At 46.7% G+C, this 19,745-nt stretch overlaps 1 protein-coding gene across 3 annotated transcripts in view; it reads right to left on the bottom strand.

Moving 5' to 3' along the window:
- LOC139539247 (myosin heavy chain, embryonic smooth muscle isoform-like) overlaps positions 1-19,745 on the bottom strand; it is a 75,421-nt gene that overhangs the window by 14,141 nt on the left and 41,535 nt on the right. For 2 of the 3 annotated variants that reach the window (XM_071342116.1, XM_071342123.1), the window contains exons 4-11: positions 10,454-11,281; positions 9,373-9,660; positions 7,411-7,512; positions 6,627-6,776; positions 3,024-3,131; positions 2,494-2,616; positions 2,187-2,270; positions 275-379 (exon numbers count right to left, since the gene is read on the bottom strand). In XM_071342116.1, coding sequence (XP_071198217.1) covers positions 275-379; positions 2,187-2,270; positions 2,494-2,616; positions 3,024-3,131; positions 6,627-6,776; positions 7,411-7,512; positions 9,373-9,660; positions 10,454-11,281 — 1,788 coding nt within the window. The remainder of the gene's footprint in view (positions 1-274; positions 380-2,186; positions 2,271-2,493; positions 2,617-3,023; positions 3,132-6,626; positions 6,777-7,410; positions 7,513-9,372; positions 9,661-10,453; positions 11,282-19,745) is intronic. The other variant, XM_071342126.1, reaches the window with a different exon arrangement.

The following is a 19,745-nucleotide window of genomic DNA, read 5'->3' as shown; positions in this document are numbered from 1 at the left end:
CCAGCTAACTGACTGACTGAGGTCTGTGGTAGAATAGCTCCAGCTAACTGACTGACTGAGGTCTGTGGTGTAATAGGCCCAGCTAACTGACAGGTCTGTGGTAGAATAGGCCCAGCTGACTGACTGATGTCTGTGGTAGAATAGCTCCAGCTAACCGACTGAGGTCTGTGGTGGATTAGGCCCAGCTGACTGACTGACTGGTCTGTGGTAGAATAGGCCCAGCTAACTGACAGGTCTGTGGTAGAATCTGATTATGGAGAAGCCTATACTGTACCTCAGCGTCCTGTATCTTATTCTTCAGAGACTGCTGCAGGAAGTTGAAGGCATATTCCTGAGTGTTGGCCTCCACCATCATCTCTCTGGCCTCGGTCAGCTCCGTCTGGAGGAAACACAGATGGGATGAGCTCTCTAGAGACATCCTCCGTGTTTCAACACTTAGAAAACACAACCCCTAGTGTTTGACTTGAACTGAAATAGGTGCCGGGTGACAGTCCTGTTTATATTCAGGTGCAGGAGCTCCACATTCCTGTTTATATTCAGGTACAGGAGCTCCACAGTCATGTTTATATTCAGGTACAGGAGCTCCACAGTCCTGTTTATATTTAGGTGCAGGAGCTCCACAGTCCTGTTTATATTCAGGTGCAGGAGCTCCACATTCCTGTTTATATTCAGGTACAGGAGCTCCACAGTCATGTTTATATTCAGGTACAGGAGCTCCACAGTCCTGTTTATATTCAGGTGCAGGAGCTCCACAGTCCTGTTTATATTCAGGTGCAGGAGCTCCACAGTCCTGTTTATATTCAGGTACAGGAGCTCCACAGTCCTGTTTATATTCAGGTGCAGGAGCTCCACAGTCCTGTTTATATTCAGGTACAGGAGCTCCACAGTCCTGTTTATATTCAGGTGCAGGAGCTCCACAGTCCTGTTTATATTCAGGTGCAGGAGCTCCACAGTCCTGTTTATATTCAGGTGCAGGAGCTCCACAATATTTTTGTGCTAATATTCTATAACAGGAGCTGAAGCAGTAGGAGATTTGAGGCGCTGGTACATTCACATTTTAGCGCTCTTATCCAGAGTGACTTACATGGGGCAATTAGCGTGAAGTGCCTTGCTCAAGGGCACATCAATAGATCGTTCACCTAGTCAGCTGAGGGATTCGAACCAGCAACCGTTCAGCTACTGGCCCAATGGCTCTTAACCTGAACTATCTGAGAGTCGGTGAAAGGAGGAGCTTGTGTGTTTGAAGATAATCCTTCTATCCATTAAAGAGTCTCAGAAGAATATACACGGTGTAGTTTATGTGTAGTCTAGGTGTACACAGTGTAGTTTATGTGTGGTCCAATGGTACACAGTGTAGTTTATGTGTAGTCCAATGGTACACGGTGTAGTTTATGTGTAGTCCAATGGTACACAGTGTAGTTTATGTGTAGTCCAATGGTACACGGTGTAGTTTATGTGTAGTCCAGAGGTACACGGTGTAGTTTATGTGTAGTCCAATGGTACACAGTGTAGTTTATGTGTGGTCCAGAGGTACACGGTGTAGTTTATGTGTAGTCCAGAGGTACACGGTGTAGTTTATGTGTAGTCCAGAGGTACACGGTGTAGTTTATGTGTAGTCCAGAGGTACACGGTGTAGTTTATGTGTAGTCCAGAGGTACACGGTGTAGTTTATGTGTAGTCCAGAGGTACACGTGTAGTTTATGTGTAGTCCAGAGGTACACGGTGTAGTTTATGTGTAGTCCAGATGAACACAGTGTAGTTTATGTGTAGTCCAGAGGTACACGGTGTAGTTTATGTGTAGTCCAGAGGTACACAGTGTAGTTTATGTGTAGTCCAGAGGTACACGGTGTAGTTTATGTGTGGTCCAATGGTACACAGTGCAGTTTATGTGTAGTCCAGATGAACACGGTGTAGTTTATGTGTAGTCCAATGGTACACGGTGTAGTTTATGTGTAGTCCAGAGGTACACAGTGTAGTTTAAGTGTAGTCCAGAGGTACACGGTGTAGTTTATGTGTAGTCCAATGGTACACAGTGTAGTTTATGTGTAGTCCATGTGTACACAGTGTAGTTTATGTGTAGTCCAATGGTACACAGTGTATTTTATGTGTAGTCAAGTGGTATACAGTGTAGTTTATGTGTAGTCAAGTGGTATACAGTGTAGTTTGTGTGTAGTCCAGAAACCTACCTCCATAACTCTGAAGCGGTCCGTCATGGCCATGTTGTCTCTCTCCAGCTCTACCATCCTCATCCTCATCCTACTCATCTCCATCTTGGATTGATAAGAGACAGGACATTACGTTAGCTTCAGGAACCTCTTTACTAGCCTGGGTACCAGTCTGTTTGTGCCACCATGCCTACTTAACCATGTTTTGCATGACAAGGAGTGGTATCACGTCACAAACAGACTGGTACCCAGGCAACATCTTCACTGAGATCAAATCAGATATGTTACACAGAGCATTCTGGGTATTGTAGTCCATCATGCTACACACCTGCAGGGTACTGTTGGTTCTGAGAAGGTCCTCGTTGTTCACCAACAGGCCTCTCATCTCCAACCTGATCTGGTTCCTCTCCTTGTCCATCTCTATGCTCTCTGCCTCCAGGAACTGGTTCCTCTGTGGAAAGGAGGGGGACACGGAGGATATGAGGGAGGGAGGGTGGGGCGGGGAGGGAGGACGGGAGAGGGGGGAGGGAGGAAGGGGGGGCGGAGGATATGAGGAAGGGAGGGAGGGGCGGGGAGGGGGAGAGAGAGAGAGAGAGGGAGAGGGAGGGAGGAGGGGGGAGAGAGGGAGAGGGAAGATGGGGGGGAGAGGGGGAGAGGGGGGAGAGGGAGGGAGGTGCGAGGAGGGGGGAGAGGGAGGGAGGGAGAGAGGGAGAGGGAGGAAGGAGGGGGGGAGAGAGGGAGAGTGGAAAGGGAGGAAGGGGGGAGGGACGGAAGGAAGGAGGGGAGGGAGGGAGGGAGGGAGGGAGGGAGGGAGGGAGGGAGGGAGGGAGGGAGGGAGGGAGGGGCTTCATACTGCACCTTCTGACAGGCATCCAACTGCCTGGTCAACTCCTCGATGTAGTCTCTCTTGTTGGGCATAGCAACAGACGACACAGCGTACCGCATGGGGTGTTGGCTTGGCATCACCTGGAAGAGCCGGGGGTCAGTCTACAATACGGATATACCTGACACTATAGTCAACAGCTGAGAAGAGGTCAGTCTACAATACGGATATACCTGACACTATAGTCAACAGCTGAGAAGAGGTCAGTCTACAATACGGATATACCTGACACTATAGTCAACAGCTGAGAAGAGGTCAGTCTACAATACTGATATACCTGACACTATAGTCAACAGCTGAGAAGAGGTCAGTCTACAATACGGATATACCTGACACTATAGTCAACAGCTGAGAAGAGGTCAGTCTACAATACGGATATACCTGACACTATAGTCAACAGCTGAGAAGAGGTCAGTCTACAATACGGATATACCTGACACTATAGTCAACAGCTGAGAAGAGGTCAGTCTACAATACTGATATACCTGACACTATAGTCAACAGCTGAGAAGAGGTCAGTCTACAATACGGATATACCTGACACTATAGTCAACAGCTGAGAAGAGGTCAGTCTACAATACTGATATACCTGACACTATAGTCAACAGCTGAGAAGAGGTCAGTCTACAATACGGATATACCTGACACTATAGTCAACAGCTGAGAAGAGGTCAGTCTACAATACGGATATACCTGACACTATAGTCAACAGCTGAGAAGAGGTCAGTCTACAATACTGATATACCTGACACTATAGTCAACAGCTGAGAAGAGGTCAGTCTACAATACGGATATACCTGACACTATAGTCAACAGCTGAGAAGAGGTCAGTCTACAATACTGATATACCTGACACTATAGTCAACAGCTGAGAAGGGGTCAGTCTACAATACGGATATACCTGACACTATAGTCAACAGCTGAGAAGAGGTCAGTCTACAATACTGATATACCTGACACTATAGTCAACAGCTGAGAAGGGGTCAGTCTACAATACGGATATACCTGACACTATAGTCAACAGCTGAGAAGAGGTCAGTCTACAATACGGATATACCTGACACTATAGTCAACAGCTGAGAAGGGGTCAGTCTACAATACGGATATACCTGACACTATAGTCAACAGCTGAGAAGGGGTCAGTCTACAATACGGATATACCTGACACTATAGTCAACAGCTGAGAAGGGGTCAGTCTACAATACTGATATACCTGACACTATAGTCAACAGCTGAGAAGGGGTCAGTCTACAATACTGATATACCTGACACTATAGTCAACAGCTGAGAAGAGGTCAGTCTACAATACGGATATACCTGACACTATAGTCAACAGCTGAGAAGAGGTCAGTCTACAATACGGATATACCTGACACTATAGTCAACAGCTGAGAAGAGGTCAGTCTACAATACGGATATACCTGACACTATAGTCAACAGCTGAGAAGGTGTCAGTCTACAATACGGATATACCTGACACTATAGTCAACAGCTGAGAAGGTGTCAGTCTACAATACGGATATACCTGACACTATAGTCAACAGCTGAGAAGAGGCCAGTCTACAATACGGATATACCTGACACTATAGTCAACAGCTGAGAAGAGGCCAGTCTACAATACGGATATACCTGACACTATAGTCAACAGCTGAGAAGAGGTCAGTCTACAATACTGATATACCTGACACTATAGTCAACAGCTGAGAAGAGGTCAGTCTACAATACGGATATACCTGACACTATAGTCAACAGCTGAGAAGAGGCCAGTCTACAATACTGATATACCTGACACTATAGTCAACAGCTGAGAAGAGGTCAGTCTACAATACGGATATACCTGACACTATAGTCAACAGCTGAGAAGAGGTCAGTCTACAATACTGATATACCTGACACTATAGTCAACAGCTGAGAAGAGGTCAGTCTACAATACGGATATACCTGACACTATAGTCAACAGCTGAGAAGAGGTCAGTCTACAATACGGATATACCTGACACTATAGTCAACAGCTGAGAAGGGGTCAGTCTACAATACGGATATACCTGACACTATAGTCAACAGCTGAGAAGGGGTCAGTCTACAATACTGATATACCTGACACTATAGTCAACAGCTGAGAAGGGGTCAGTCTACAATACGGATATACCTGACACTATAGTCAACAGCTGAGAAGGGGTCAGTCTACAATACGGATATACCTGACACTATAGTCAACAGCTGAGAAGGGGTCAGTCTACAATACGGATATACCTGACACTATAGTCAACAGCTGAGAAGAGGTCAGTCTACAATACTGATATACCTGACACTATAGTCAACAGCTGAGAAGAGGTCAGTCTACAATACGGATATACCTGACACTATAGTCAACAGCTGAGAAGAGGTCAGTCTACAATACTGATATACCTGACACTATAGTCAACAGCTGAGAAGAGGTCAGTCTACAATACTGATATACCTGACACTATAGTCAACAGCTGAGAAGAGGTCAGTCTACAATACGGATATACCTGACACTATAGTCAACAGCTGAGAAGAGGTCAGTCTACAATACTGATATACCTGACACTATAGTCAACAGCTGAGAAGAGGTCAGTCTACAATACGGATATACCTGACACTATAGTCAACAGCTGAGAAGAGGTCAGTCTACAATACGGATATACCTGACACTATAGTCAACAGCTGAGAAGGGGTCAGTCTACAATACGGATATACCTGACACTATAGTCAACAGCTGAGAAGGGGTCAGTCTACAATACTGATATACCTGACACTATAGTCAACAGCTGAGAAGGGGTCAGTCTACAATACGGATATACCTGACACTATAGTCAACAGCTGAGAAGGGGTCAGTCTACAATACGGATATACCTGACACTATAGTCAACAGCTGAGAAGGGGTCAGTCTACAATACGGATATACCTGACACTATAGTCAACAGCTGAGAAGGGGTCAGTCTACAATACGGATATACCTGACACTATAGTCAACAGCTGAGAAGGGGTCAGTCTACAATACTGATATACCTGACACTATAGTCAACAGCTGAGAAGGGGTCAGTCTACAATACGGATATACCTGACACTATAGTCAACAGCTGAGAAGGGGTCAGTCTACAATACGGATATACCTGACACTATAGTCAACAGCTGAGAAGGGGTCAGTCTACAATACGGATATACCTGACACTATAGTCAACAGCTGAGAAGGGGTCAGTCTACAATACGGATATACCTGACACTATAGTCAACAGCTGAGAAGGGGTCAGTCTACAATACGGATATACCTGACACTATAGTCAACAGCTGAGAAGGGGTCAGTCTACAATACTGATATACCTGACACTATAGTCAACAGCTGAGAAGGGGTCAGTCTACAATACGGATATACCTGACACTATAGTCAACAGCTGAGAAGAGGTCAGTCTACAATACTGATATACCTGACACTATAGTCAACAGCTGAGAAGAGGTCAGTCTACAATACTGATATACCTGACACTATAGTCAACAGCTGAGAAGAGGTCACTGATAGTTTTTTTTAACCCTGTATTACTGCTCTGACCACCCACCTGCTGGTCCCGCCTCCTGATGGTGTCGTAGGTTGAGAAGGGTGCACGTGGGGCGGTCACAGTCCGGGTGAAGGAAGGCACAGGGCTGGTACTCCTGCTGTGGTAGCTGTTGAACAGGTTCAGCTCTGATGTGGCTGGAGACATCACATCCTGCATGTAATCGAGTGTGAGAAGAGGGGAGGAAAGGGAGTAGAGTAGAAAGGAGGAGAGGAGAGGAGAGGATGGAGGGAAAGGAGAGGAGAGAGGAGGAGAGGAGATGGGAAGAGGAGAGGAGGGAGAAGAGAGGCGGAGAGGAGAGGAGAGGAGAGGAGAGGAGAGGAGAGGAGAGGAGAGGAGAGGAGAGGAGAGGAGAGGAGAGGGAGTAGAGTAGAAAGGAGGAGAGGAGAGGAGAGAGGAGAGGAGGAGAGGAGGGAGAGGATGGAAAAGAGAGGAGAGAGGAGGAGAGGAGAGAAGAGGATGGAAAGGAGAGGAGAGAGGAGGAGAGGAGGGAGAGGAGGGAAAGGAAAGGAGAGAGGAGGAGAGGAGAGGAGAGAGGAGGAGAGGAGGGAGAGGAGGGAAAGGAAAGGAGAGAGGAGGGAGAGGAGAGGAGAGAGGAGGAGAGGAGGGAGAGGAGGGAAAGGAAAGGAGAGAGGAGGAGAGAAGAGGAGACAGAGGGAGAAAGGAAGACAAACAGGTAAATGTGCTGTACATAATATCATGATTCTATGCTCTCTAAGACAAACAAGATATTAGTAAAAAATAGTTGTTTCTGTACCCCATAATCCCATTTCGCTGAGTGTTTTACCTTATAATCTGTCATCCGGTACATGCCAGAGTTGTACTCCGTGGAAGCCGCTGTAGCGTAGGGGCTGTTGAACACCCTGGGAGGACTCTCAAAACCTCCCAGCTAGACAACACACAGAAACACACCATTGATAAAAACACATCAATAAAAACATAAACAGTCTTAAAACGTTGTCTTTGACAATGCCGAGGATTCACCACTAGTGAAATGGTCATATTGTCCATGGTTCATTCAATATGGATTTTAATATTGATATTATTGTAAACGCCTGTTGTACACCAGCAGATGGCGCTGCATCATAAAGGCCAGGTCTAAGGTGGCTCACGCCATGCTCCTACAGTACATTTTGGAGCAGATACATAGGTGGAGCAGACAGACAGGTGGAGCAGAGATATAGGTGGAGCAGAGATATAGGTGGAGCAGAGATATAGGTGGAGCAGACAGACAGGTGGAGCAGAGATATAGGTGGAGCAGACAGACAGGTGGAGCAGAGATATAGGTGGAGCAGACAGACAGGTGGAGCAGAGATATAGGTGGAGCAGACAGACAAGTGTAGCAGACCGATAGGTGGAGCAGACAGACAGGTGGAGCAGACAGACAAGTGTAGCAGACAGATAGGTGGAGCAGACCGATAGGTGGAGCAGACAGACAAGTGGAGCAGACAGATAGGTGGAGCAGACAGACAGGTGGAGCAGAAATATAGGTGGAGCAGACAGACAGGTGGAGCAGACAGACAGGTGGAGCAGACAGACAAGTGGAGCAGACAGATAGGTGGAGCAGACAGACAGGTGGAGCAGACAGACAGGTGGAGCAGACAGACAGGTGGAGCAGACAGACAGGTGGAGCAGACAGATAGGTGGAGCAGACAGACAGGTGGAGCAGACAGACAAGTGGAGCATACAGATAGGTGGAGCAGACAGACAGGTGGAGCAGACAGACAGGTGGAGCAGACAGACAGGTGGAGCAGACAGATAGGTGGAGCAGACAGACAGGTGGAGCAGACAGATAAGTGCTGATCACACTACATGTCTGAGTGTACATATCTCAGTGTAATTAGATGGAGGTGACAACCTGTCGTCCCCCTGGCCCTTATTCCCCATCTCAGCCCCTGGTGATCCCTGGCAGCCCTGGCCCCTGGAAGCCCTACTACTGTCCCTCAGCCATGTCTGATTCCCCTGGCCCCTGGAAGCCCTATTACTGTCCCTCAGCCATGTCTGATTCCCCTGGCCCCTGGAAGCCCTACTACTGTCCCTCAGCCATGTCTGATTGCCCTGGCCCCTGGAAGCCATATTACTGTCCCTCAGCCATGTCTGATTCCCCTGGCCCCTGGAAGCCCTATTACTGTCCCTCAGCCATGTCTGATTCCCCTGGCCCCTGGAAGCCCTACTACTGTCCCTCAGCCATGTCTGATTCCCCTGGCCCCTGGAAGCCCTATTACTGTCCCTCAGCCATGTCTGATTCCCCTGGCCCCTGGAAGCCCTACTACTGTCCCTCAGCCATGTCTGATTCCCCTGGCCCCTGGAAGCGCTATTACTGTCCCTCAGCCATGTCTGATTCCCCTGGCCCCTGGAAGCCCTACTACTGTCCCTCTCATTCCCCATCAACATATCCTGGCCCCTAGCAGTGCTGGCCCCACCACCACCCCTGAATAAAATCCCTGGCTCCTGGAGGCTCAAGCCTCAACCCTGTCTTATTCCCCTGGCCCCAGACCTCTGTTCCTCACCCTGTCTTATTCCCCTGGCTTCAGGCCTCTGTTCCTCACCCTGTCTTATTCCCCTGGCCCCAGTACCAGCCCCAAGTGGCCCCAGACCTCTGTTCCTCACCCTGTCTTATTCCCCTGGCCCCAGGCCTCTGTTCCTCACCCTGTCTTATTCCCCTGGCCCCAGGCCTCTGTTCCTCACCCTGTCTTATTCCCCTGGCCCCAGTACCAGCCCCAAGTGGCCCCAGACCTCTGTTCCTCACCCTGTCCGACATGGTGTCCCAGTCCCGAGAGGCCAGAGATTCCAGGGACCCGTGATAGTTTGGCCCGTATCTGGAGCTAGTGCTGTCCCAACGGGAACTGTTCCTGGGTTCCATCCCGTTCCCGTTTTCTCCCCCAAACGTTCCATTTGTATCCCTGGAACCGTTCCCTGTCACGTCTCCACTCAGGTACAGTTGGTATTTGGGGTTCTGGTGGACGTTGACGGGATTGGATGGCTCGTCTTCAGATGGGGGACTTTCAGGCCTCTTGTTGGGATTAAAGTCTGATTCCTGGAGGAGGAGGAGAAGAAATTAAATATATGGATGGAGGGATGGAGAGAGGGAGAGGGAGGGGGGAGAGAGAGAGAGACAAATCAATAGCATAGCTGTTGACAGACAGGCACAGTACAGCACAGCACAGGGAGCATTTGAATGGTATTTGTAAGGTGCCGTACGTTCAGGAGAGAGATCTGAGATTGTATCGCGTGCAAATCAAACCAGTGAATTCCACTGAACAGACATGCAATGGTGTGATGTGAACATGAGTGACATCACCGTACAGCAGAGTGGTAACAACATCAACACACACGCGACATAGCGATGCTACGGCTCATTATGACTAAGTGCCCTCCTGTTAGGAACAAGCCATTAGTTGAGTTTGATATGTTAGATGCAAGGGTTATGGTGCAGATGGACTGCTATTGGTCACACATGCACAGACGGGTAGACAGGCGGATGCACAATTGTGTTGATTGCTGTAGTTGTGGACAAACAGACAAGACAAGAGAAGACAGACAGACAGACAGACAGACAGACAGACAGACAGACAGACAGACAGACAGACAGACAGACAGACAGACAGACAGACAGACAGACAGACAGACAGACAGACAGACAGACAGACAGACAGACAGACAGACAGACAGACAGACAGACAGACAGACAGACAGACAGACAGACAGACAGACCATGCTGTGTGATCTTCATACGGAGCATGATCACCGGTGGACGTGGTCTCGGATGCCAAGGTGTGGTCAGTTCTGGGCTCTTCTAAAGGAGCCTTTCTGAAAGAGGGTCTACTTACCGAACCCAATCCGGAGCCTGCCGTGGAATCTCTGTGAGAGCCACCCTGGCTCTGACCCTGACCCTTCTGGGAATGACTGTCTGAAGGACTGCTGGGCTGCGGCGAGCCTGTCTTCGCCTCCTTAAGGCCGGGCTGAGACTCCATGGGTGGAGGGGTTAGTTTGATAGAAGGTACCGGGTTCTGGCTGTCTGCGGTGCTGCTGCTGTGAATGGCTGGGTTGGACTGGGAGGTGGACTTGGCTGTGGACATCCTGACTGGGCTCTGGGTCTGTACTGTGGAACTACTGGGAGTGGCTCTGTTTGGGTTGGACTGGGAGGTGGACTTGGCTGTGGACATCCTGACTGGGCTCTGGGTCTGTACTGTGGTACTACAGAGAGTGGCTGTGTTTGGGTTGGACTGGGAGTTCTGATAGGCCAGTACCTCCGCAGTTCTGGCTGTGGACATCCTGATTGTCCGGTTAGAGTCTTCAGGCAGGGATCCGCCCATTGACAGAACTGGTGAGCCGTTTTCCTTGACTGACGAGGGTTCGCCGTTCTCTGAGCCTGAGAACTTGTGGATCAGGTCCTTGACGCTCCCAGAGCGGGTTAGATTAGATCCTCTGGACAGCACCGTGCTCTTATTAATCCTCCAGACCTTCTCTTCCTCCTCCAATGTGCTGCTCTGGGTCTTCCTGAGACCCCGTAGAGACGGAACCTCAGCGGGGTACAACGTCCCTCTGGTGTGGCCGTTACTGTTGACTGAATCTCGGCCTTGCTCTGCAGTCGCGCTATGGTTGCTAGGGTTGCTATGGTTGGATACTCTGCTTGTCTCTTTAACGGCAGTGGCTTCCTAAGAGAGAAATCTATGGTTTCAACACAGTGGGGCTCCGGGGTGAGGTTTCACCCTACGTACAGATCTAGGATCAGCTTCCCCTTCCCCAATGTGGCACTAGCCTGAGGTTTCACCCTACGTACAGATCTAGGATCAGCTTCCCCTTCCCCAATGTGGCACTAGCCTGAGGTTTCACCCTACGTACAGATCTAGGATCAGCTTCCCCTTCCCCAATGTGGCACTAGCCTGAGGTTTCACCCTACGTACAGATCTAGGATCAGCTTCCCCTTCCCCGATCCTAAACTTAACCATTAGTAAGGGAAATGCAAAACTGACCCAAGATCAGCGTCTAGGGGCAACATCTAGTGGGAAAGAGGGTTGAGCTTGGCATGTAACGATGGTGTCGGTCTGGAACCTTTACTCTGGATTAGACTCTTGTTGTTTTCATTATAGCTGTTACATACTTCTTCCTTTAAAGGTCAGTAGCAGAAAGGGCAAAACCATTCCTGCTTATATTATGAAATATCCCTCTTCCCATTTCACTCACGTCTGGAAAGGAGAAATAATGATTGATATCATGAGAGAAACAAAACAGCAGAAAACGCCCTTCTGTGGTGAGGCAGGAGTCATCCATTAGAGTCATCCATTATAGTCATCCACTAGAGTCAACCATTAGAGTCATCCATTAGAGTCATCCATTAGAGTCATCCATTAGAGTCATCCACTAGAGTCATCCACTAGAGTCATCCATTAGAGTCATCCACTAGAGTCATCCACTAGAGTCATCCACTAGAGTCATCCATTAGAGTCATCCATTAGAGTCATCCATTAGAGTCATCCACTAGAGTCATCCACTAGAGTCATCCATTAGAGTCATCCATTAGAGTCATCCACTAGAGTCATCCACTAGAGTCATCCATTAGAGTCATCCACTAGAGTCATCCACTAGAGTCATCCACTAGAGTCATCCATTAGAGTCAACCATTAGAGTCATCCATTAGAGTCATCCATTAGAGTCATCCACTAGAGTCATACATTAGAGTCATCCACTAGAGTCATCCATTAGAGTCATCCATTAGAGTCATCCATTAGAGTCATCCATTAGAGTCATCCACTAGAGTCATCCACTAGAGTCATCCATTAGAGTCATCCATTAGAGTCATCCATTAGAGTCATCCACTAGAGTCATCCACTAGAGTCATCCATTAGAGTCATCCATTAGAGTCATCCATTAGAGTCATCCACTAGAGTCATCCATTAGAGTCATCCATTAGAGTCATCCATTAGAGTCATCCACTAGAGTCATCCATTAGAGTCATCCACTAGAGTCATCCATTAGAGTCATCCACTAGAGTCATCCACTAGAGTCATCCATTAGAGTCATCCACTAGAGTCATCCATTAGATTCATCCATTAGAGTCATCCATTAGAGTCAATGCCTCACACTATATTACAGCTCCCAGTGAGAGGATCACTATATTACAGCTTCCAGTGAGAGGATCACTATATTACAGCTTCTAGTAACAGGATCACTATAGTACAGCTTCTAGTAACAGGATCACTATATTACAGTTTCCAGTGAGATGATCACTATATTACAGCTGCCAGTGAGATGATCACTATATTACAGCTTCCAGTGAGATGATCACTATATTACAGCTTCCAGTGAGAGGATCACTATATTACAGCTCCCAGTGAGAGGATCACTATATTACAGCTTCCAGTGAGATGATCACTATATTACAGCTTCCAGTGAGAGGATCACTATATTACAGCTCCCAGTGAGAGGATTACTATAGTACAGCTTCCAGTGAGAGGATCACTATATTACAGCTCCCAGTGAGAGGATCACTATATTACAGCTTCCAGTGAGAGGATCACTATATTACAGCTCCCAGTGAGAGGATCACTATATTACAGCTTCCAGTGAGATGATCACTATATTACAGCTTCCAGTGAGATGATCACTATATTACAGCTTCCAGTGAGAGGATCACTATATTACAGCTTCCAGTGAGATGATCACTATATTACAGCTTCCAGTGAGAGGACCACTATATTACAGCTCCCAGTGAGATGATCACTATATTACAGCTTCCAGTGAGATGATCACTATATTACAGCTTCCAGTGAGATGATCACTATATTACAGCTTCCAGTGAGAGGATCACTATATTACAGCTTCCAGTGAGATGATCACTATATTACATCTTCCAGTGAGAGGATCACAGCTTCCAGTGAGATGATCACTATATTACAGCTTCCAGTGAGAGGATCACTATATTACAGCTTCCAGTGAGAGGATCACTATAGTACAGCTTCCAGTGAGAGTATCACTATATTACAGCTCCCAGTGAGAGGATCACTATATTACATCTTCCAGTGAGAGGATCACAACTTCCAGTGAGAGGATCACTATATTACAGCTTCCAGTGAGATGATCACTATATTACAGCTCCCAGTGAGAGGATCACAGTCTTACTCTGTAACCCACAGAGGACATAATATGGTGTGATAGTGTGTCCCTTTAAGACTGTGTCTCTCTCTCCTTCACCCTTCATCCTGAACCAGAGACCTCAGACCTCTAGTATACTATCTCTCTCCATCACCCTTCATCCTGAACCAGAGACCTCAGACCTCTAGTATACTATCTCTCTCCTTCACCCTTCATCCTGAACCAGAGACCTCAGACCTCAGACCTCTAGTATACTATCTCTCTCCTTCATCCTGAACCAGAGACCTCAGACCTCTAGTATACTATCTCTCTCCTTCATCCTGAACCAGAGACCAGAGACCTCAGACCTCTAGTATACTATCTCTCTCCTTCATCCTGAACCAGAGACCTCAGACCTCTAGTATACTGTCTCTCTCCTTCATCCTGAACCAGAGACCTCAGACCTCAGACCTCTAGTATACTGTCTCTCTCCATCATCCTGAACCAGAGACCTCAGACCTCTAGTATACTATCTCTCTCCTTCATCCTGAACCAGAGACCTCAGACCTCTAGTATACTATCTCTCTCCTTCATCCTGAACCAGAGACCTCAGACCTCTAGTATACTATCACTCTCCTTCATCCTGAACCAGAGACCTCAGACCTCTAGTATACTATCTCTCTCCTTCATCCTGAACCAGAGACCTCAGACCTCTAGTATACTATCTCTCTCCTTCATCCTGAACCAGAGACCTCAGACCTCTAGTATACTATCTCTCTCCTTCATCCTGAACCAGAGACCTCAGACCTCTAGTATACTATCTCTCTCCTTCATCCTGAACCAAAGACCTCAGACCTCTAGTATACTATCTCTCTCCTTCATCCTGAACCAGAGACCTCAGACCTCTAGTATACTATCTCTCTCCTTCATCCTGAACCAGAGACCTCAGACCTCTAGTATACTGAGCTGAGAATGATCATGTTAGTTTGTCTAATGTAATTACATTATCACATTATGTTTTCCATGCTTAGGGGGATTAGAGAGTCGAAAAGCTACAAATTCACATTATGTAAGCTCTATCTCTCTGTGTGTGTGTGTGTGTGTGTGTGTGTGTGTGTGTGTGTGTGTGTGTGTGTGTGTGTGTGTGTGTGTGTGTGTGTGTGTGTGTGTGTGTGTGTGTGTGTGAATTAAAGAGATAGCTGTGGTGTCGATGTGTCAAGGTGAACCCAGGCATATGAAATGAAACGGGCCCCAACGCAGAGCCGAGGACACACACACATGCACACACACACACACACACACACAAACCCACTTCTCAAAATGCTCTTCCATTCCAACACCGATAGCAGTGACCAAAAACAAATCATTTTCCATTTAGCCAAAAGAGCTTCTTCAATTAATAATCAAAGAGCTGCAATTACATTACGCTAATGCTAGCGCTAATGCTACTTATATAAATGAAGTGGCCAGTGTCCAGCAGCTGCTATGGCTAGGGAAATTAGGCCTAAGCTCTAATCCTGGTCCTGGGTCTCACCTTGCGTCCTCCCCCAGGGAGAGGTAGTGGCGGTCGGGGACCACAGGGCCGGTTGGAGGGCCTCTCTGGGGCTTAGGATCATCTTTAATCACCTTGGTGTTTACGATATTTACACGCCATGCAGGAATAAAGTATTTAAGCCCCCATTTTTAATGTTATTATTTTAGCTGAACCCATTAGCTGAGTTAGTGATGTGTTAATATGTGTTAATATGTTAATATGTAACACTGTAACACATGGTAGACAGGGTTGGGGTTCATTACATTTCATTTCAGGCAATTCAAGAAAATAAACTGAAATGAGGAAAATTGGAAATTGGATTTTCAGTTGACTTCCTGAATTGACTGGATGGAAATGGAATAGATTCTAATCCTGCTGATGAGTAAATATATTTGTTTCAAAGTTAGGCCCTTATTCCCACTATGAGATAGGAAGAAGAGTCAGAGGAGCTGGGTGACTTTTTTAAAATTCACATTACATTCTTGCCTTACCTTTTGTTGTGGCTGGCAACGCAATATCTCAGTAACCAGTAGGGATTATTTTCCCCGTAAATATACCAAGTTTCAACACCGGGAATATTCGTATTTATCTAGAGATTCCTGGGAAATACCGCAAAAATCAGAAGTGCCCATTTAAAGCATTTCAAATCAAGTTATCGTCACTATGCCAGGGTTTTCCCCAAATAGGCTTGGCTGTGCCACTATACATAACGGCAGGAAGTAGGGGTGCTGAGGGTGAAATATATGCAGTACCAGTCAAACGTTTGGGCACACCTACCCAATTCAAGGGTTTTTATTTATTTGTACTATTTTATACATTGTAGAATAATACTGAAGACATCAAAACTATGAAATAACACATATGGAATCATGTAGTAACCAAAAATGTGTTAAACAAATCAAAATATATTTTATATTTGAGATTCTTTAAAGTAGCCACCCTTTGCCTTAATGACTGTTTTGCACACTCTTGGCATTTTCTCAACCAGTTTCACCTGGAATGCTTTTCCAACAGTCTTGAAGGAGTTCCCACATATGCTGAGCGCTTGTTGGCTGCTTTTCCTTCATTTATTTAAAACTATTTTCACTCTTCATCTCCCTGTTATTCATGAGCTGATCTGCGATCTGTATAATCAGCAACTAGATGTTGCCAAATGTAGTTGATTTTCTGTCATTTGTTGGAGTTTGTCTATCAAGTGAATTGTGCATAGGCCTATCAAATGTGTGACTGTCTGAAGAGTCACAATGTCAGCTCAAAGAGGCACACGTTCTTTTATAGGCTGTAGGGGGTTTCCTGTAGGGTTCATTAACTGCATTCTGGTCATGTGTGCAGTCTGCCAGTGTCAATTATGCGTGTGCTTTGAATTCTTGGCGACTTAGTGTGAAGTAAATACACTAGACTAGCGACTTAGTGTGAAGTAAATACACTAGACTAGCGACTTAGTGTGAAGTAAATACATTAGACTAGCGACTTAGTGTGAAGTAAATACACTAGACTAGCGACTTAGTGTGAAGTAAATACATTAGACTAGCAACTTAGTGTGATGTAAATACACTAGACTAGCGACTTAGTGTGAAGTAAATAAACTAGACTAGCGACTTAGTGTGACGTAAATACACTAGACTAGCGACTTAGTGTGAAGTAAATACACTAGACTAGTGACTTAGTGTGAAGTAAATACACTAGACTAGCGACTTAGTGTGAAGTAAATACATTAGACTAGCAACTTAGTGTGAAGTAAATACACTAGACTAGTGACTTAGTGTGAAGTAAATACATTAGACTAGCAACTTAGTGTGAAGTAAATACACTGGACTAGCAACTTAGTGTGATGTAAATACACTAGACTAGCGACTTAGTGTGAAGTAACTAAACTAGACTAGCGACTTAGTGTGAAGTAAATACACTAGACTAGCGACTTAGTGTGAAGTAAATACACTAGACTAGCGACTTAGTGTGATGTAAATACACTAGACTAGCGACTTAGTGTGAAGTAAATAAACTAGACTAGCGACTTAGTGTGATGTAAATACACTAGACTAGCGACTTAGTGTGAAGTAAATAAACTAGACTAGCGACTTAGTGTGAAGTAAATAAACTAGACTAGCGACTTAGTGTGAAGTAAATACACTGGACTAGCAACTTAGCGTGAAGTAAATACACTGGACTAGCAACTTAGCGTGAAGTAAATACACTGGACTAGCAACTTAGCGTGAAGTAAATACATTAGACTAGCGACTTAGTGTGAAGTAAATACACTGGACTAGCAACTTAGCGTGAAGTAAATACACTAGACTGGAGGTGAAATGAAAACAAGAGCCCTTTCTGCTACTGACCTTTAAAGGAAGAAGTATGTAACAGCTATAATGAAAACAACAAGAGTCTAATCCAGAGTAAAGGTTTCAGACCGACACCATCGTTACATGCCAAGCTCAACCCTCTTTCCCACTAGATGTTGCCCCTAGACGCTGATCTTGGGTCAGTTTTGCATTTCCCCTTACTAATGGTTAAGTTTAGGATCTGGGAAGGGGAAGCTGATCCTAGATCTGTACGTAAGGGGAAACCTCAGGCTAGTGCCACATTGGGGAAAATGTTGTAATTTCCCAGGTCTTATCATGTAATTTTGGGGGGAAATGTGAAGAGTGTTCCCGAGATCCCAGTTACCCACACAGTTATTACCCACTTTTAATAGGTACTTTTCTTTTCAAACACACATTTTACAACATTGAATAATACAACCAATCTGTATTACACTCTTATGACAATTCACAGCATTCAAATTCGTTACATTACAGTTAGGTTCGAGACATAAGGACAGAGTTTTTATATTTTATTTATTTAACTAGGCAAGTCCGTTAAGAACATATTCTTATTTACAATGACGGCCTGCCAGGGAACAGTGGGTTAACTGTCAGCTCGGGGATTTGAACCACCAACCTTTGGGTTACTAGTCCAACGCTCTAACCACTAGGCTACCTGCCACCCCATAAACAGTACGTTTCAAACAGCATGTCTTCAATGTTAGCCTATAAATAATTTACGATTAACCCTCTCATATGAATTTTAAAGTACAGTAGACTTACCTTACAACACTACAACAAACCAGACTTCATTTTTATAGAGGAGACAGACCCTTATGTTCAGACTGAGGGCTGTCCCCATAGAGTAGACAGACCCTCATGTTCAGACTGAGGGCTGTCCCCATAGAGACAGACCCCTGTGTTCAGACTGAGGGCTGTCCCCATAGAGTAGACAGACCCTCATGTTCAGACTGAGGGCTGTCCCCATAGAGACAGACCCCTGTGTTCAGACTGAGGGCTGTCCCCATAGAGACAGACCCCTGTGTTCAGACTGAGGGCTGTCCCCATAGAGACAGACCCCTGTGTTCAGACTGAGGGCTGTCCCCATAGAGACCCTCATGTTCAGACTGAGGCCTGTCCCCATAGAGACCCTTATGTTCAGACTGAGGGCTGTCCCCATAGAGAAGACAGACCCTTATGTTCAGACTGAGGGCTGTCCCCATAGAGTAGACAGACCCTCATGTTCAGACTGAGGGCTGTCCCCATAGAGACAGACCCCTGTGTTCAGACTGAGGGCTGTCCCCATAGAGACCCTTATGTTCAGACTGAGGGCTGTCCCCATAGAGACAGACCCCTGTGTTCAGACTGAGGGCTGTCCCCATAGAGGAGACAGACCCCTTATGTTCAGACTGAGGGCTGTCCCCATAGAGACCCTTATGTTCAGACTGAGGGCTGTCTCCATAGAGAAGACAGACCCCTGTGTTCAGACTGAGGGCTGTCCCCATAGAGACCCTTATGTTCAGACTGAGGGCTGTCCCCATAGAGTAGACAGACCCTTATGTTCAGACTGAGGCCTGTCCCCATAGAGGAGACAGACCCCTTATGTTCAGACTGAGGGCTGTCCCCATAGAGACAGACCCCTGTGTTCAGACTGAGGGCTGTCCCCATAGAGTAGACAGACCCCTGTGTTCAGACTGAGGGCTGTCCCCATAGAGACAGACCCTCATGTTCAGACTGAGGCCTGTCCCCATAGAGGAGACAGACCCCTTATGTTCAGACTGAGGGCTGTCCCCATAGAGACAGACCCCTGTGTTCAGACTGAGGGCTGTCCCCATAGAGACAGACCCCTGTGTTCAGACTGAGGGCTGTCCCCATAGAGACAGACCCTCATGTTCAGACTGAGGCCTGTCCCCATAGAGGAGACAGACCCCTTATGTTCAGACTGAGGGCTGTCCCCATAGAGACAGACCCCTGTGTTCAGACTGAGGGCTGTCCCCATAGAGACAGACCCTCATGTTCAGACTGAGGGCTGTCCCCATAGAGTAGACAGACCCTCATGTTCAGACTGAGGGCTGTCCCCATAGAGACAGACCCCTGTGTTCAGACTGAGGGCTGTCCCCATAGAGACCCTTATGTTCCGACTGAGGGCTGTCCCCATAGAGTAGACAGGCAATCCCCCCCCCCCCCCCCCCCTCCGACTGAGGGCTGTCCCCA

The sequence above is a fragment of the Salvelinus alpinus genome, chromosome 1 (assembly GCF_045679555.1).
Source record: "Salvelinus alpinus chromosome 1, SLU_Salpinus.1, whole genome shotgun sequence".
NCBI classification, from domain to species: Eukaryota; Metazoa; Chordata; class Actinopteri; order Salmoniformes; family Salmonidae; genus Salvelinus; species Salvelinus alpinus.
Note: the sequence above shows the minus strand (reverse complement) of the source record. Positions and strands in the feature narration are given on the sequence as shown.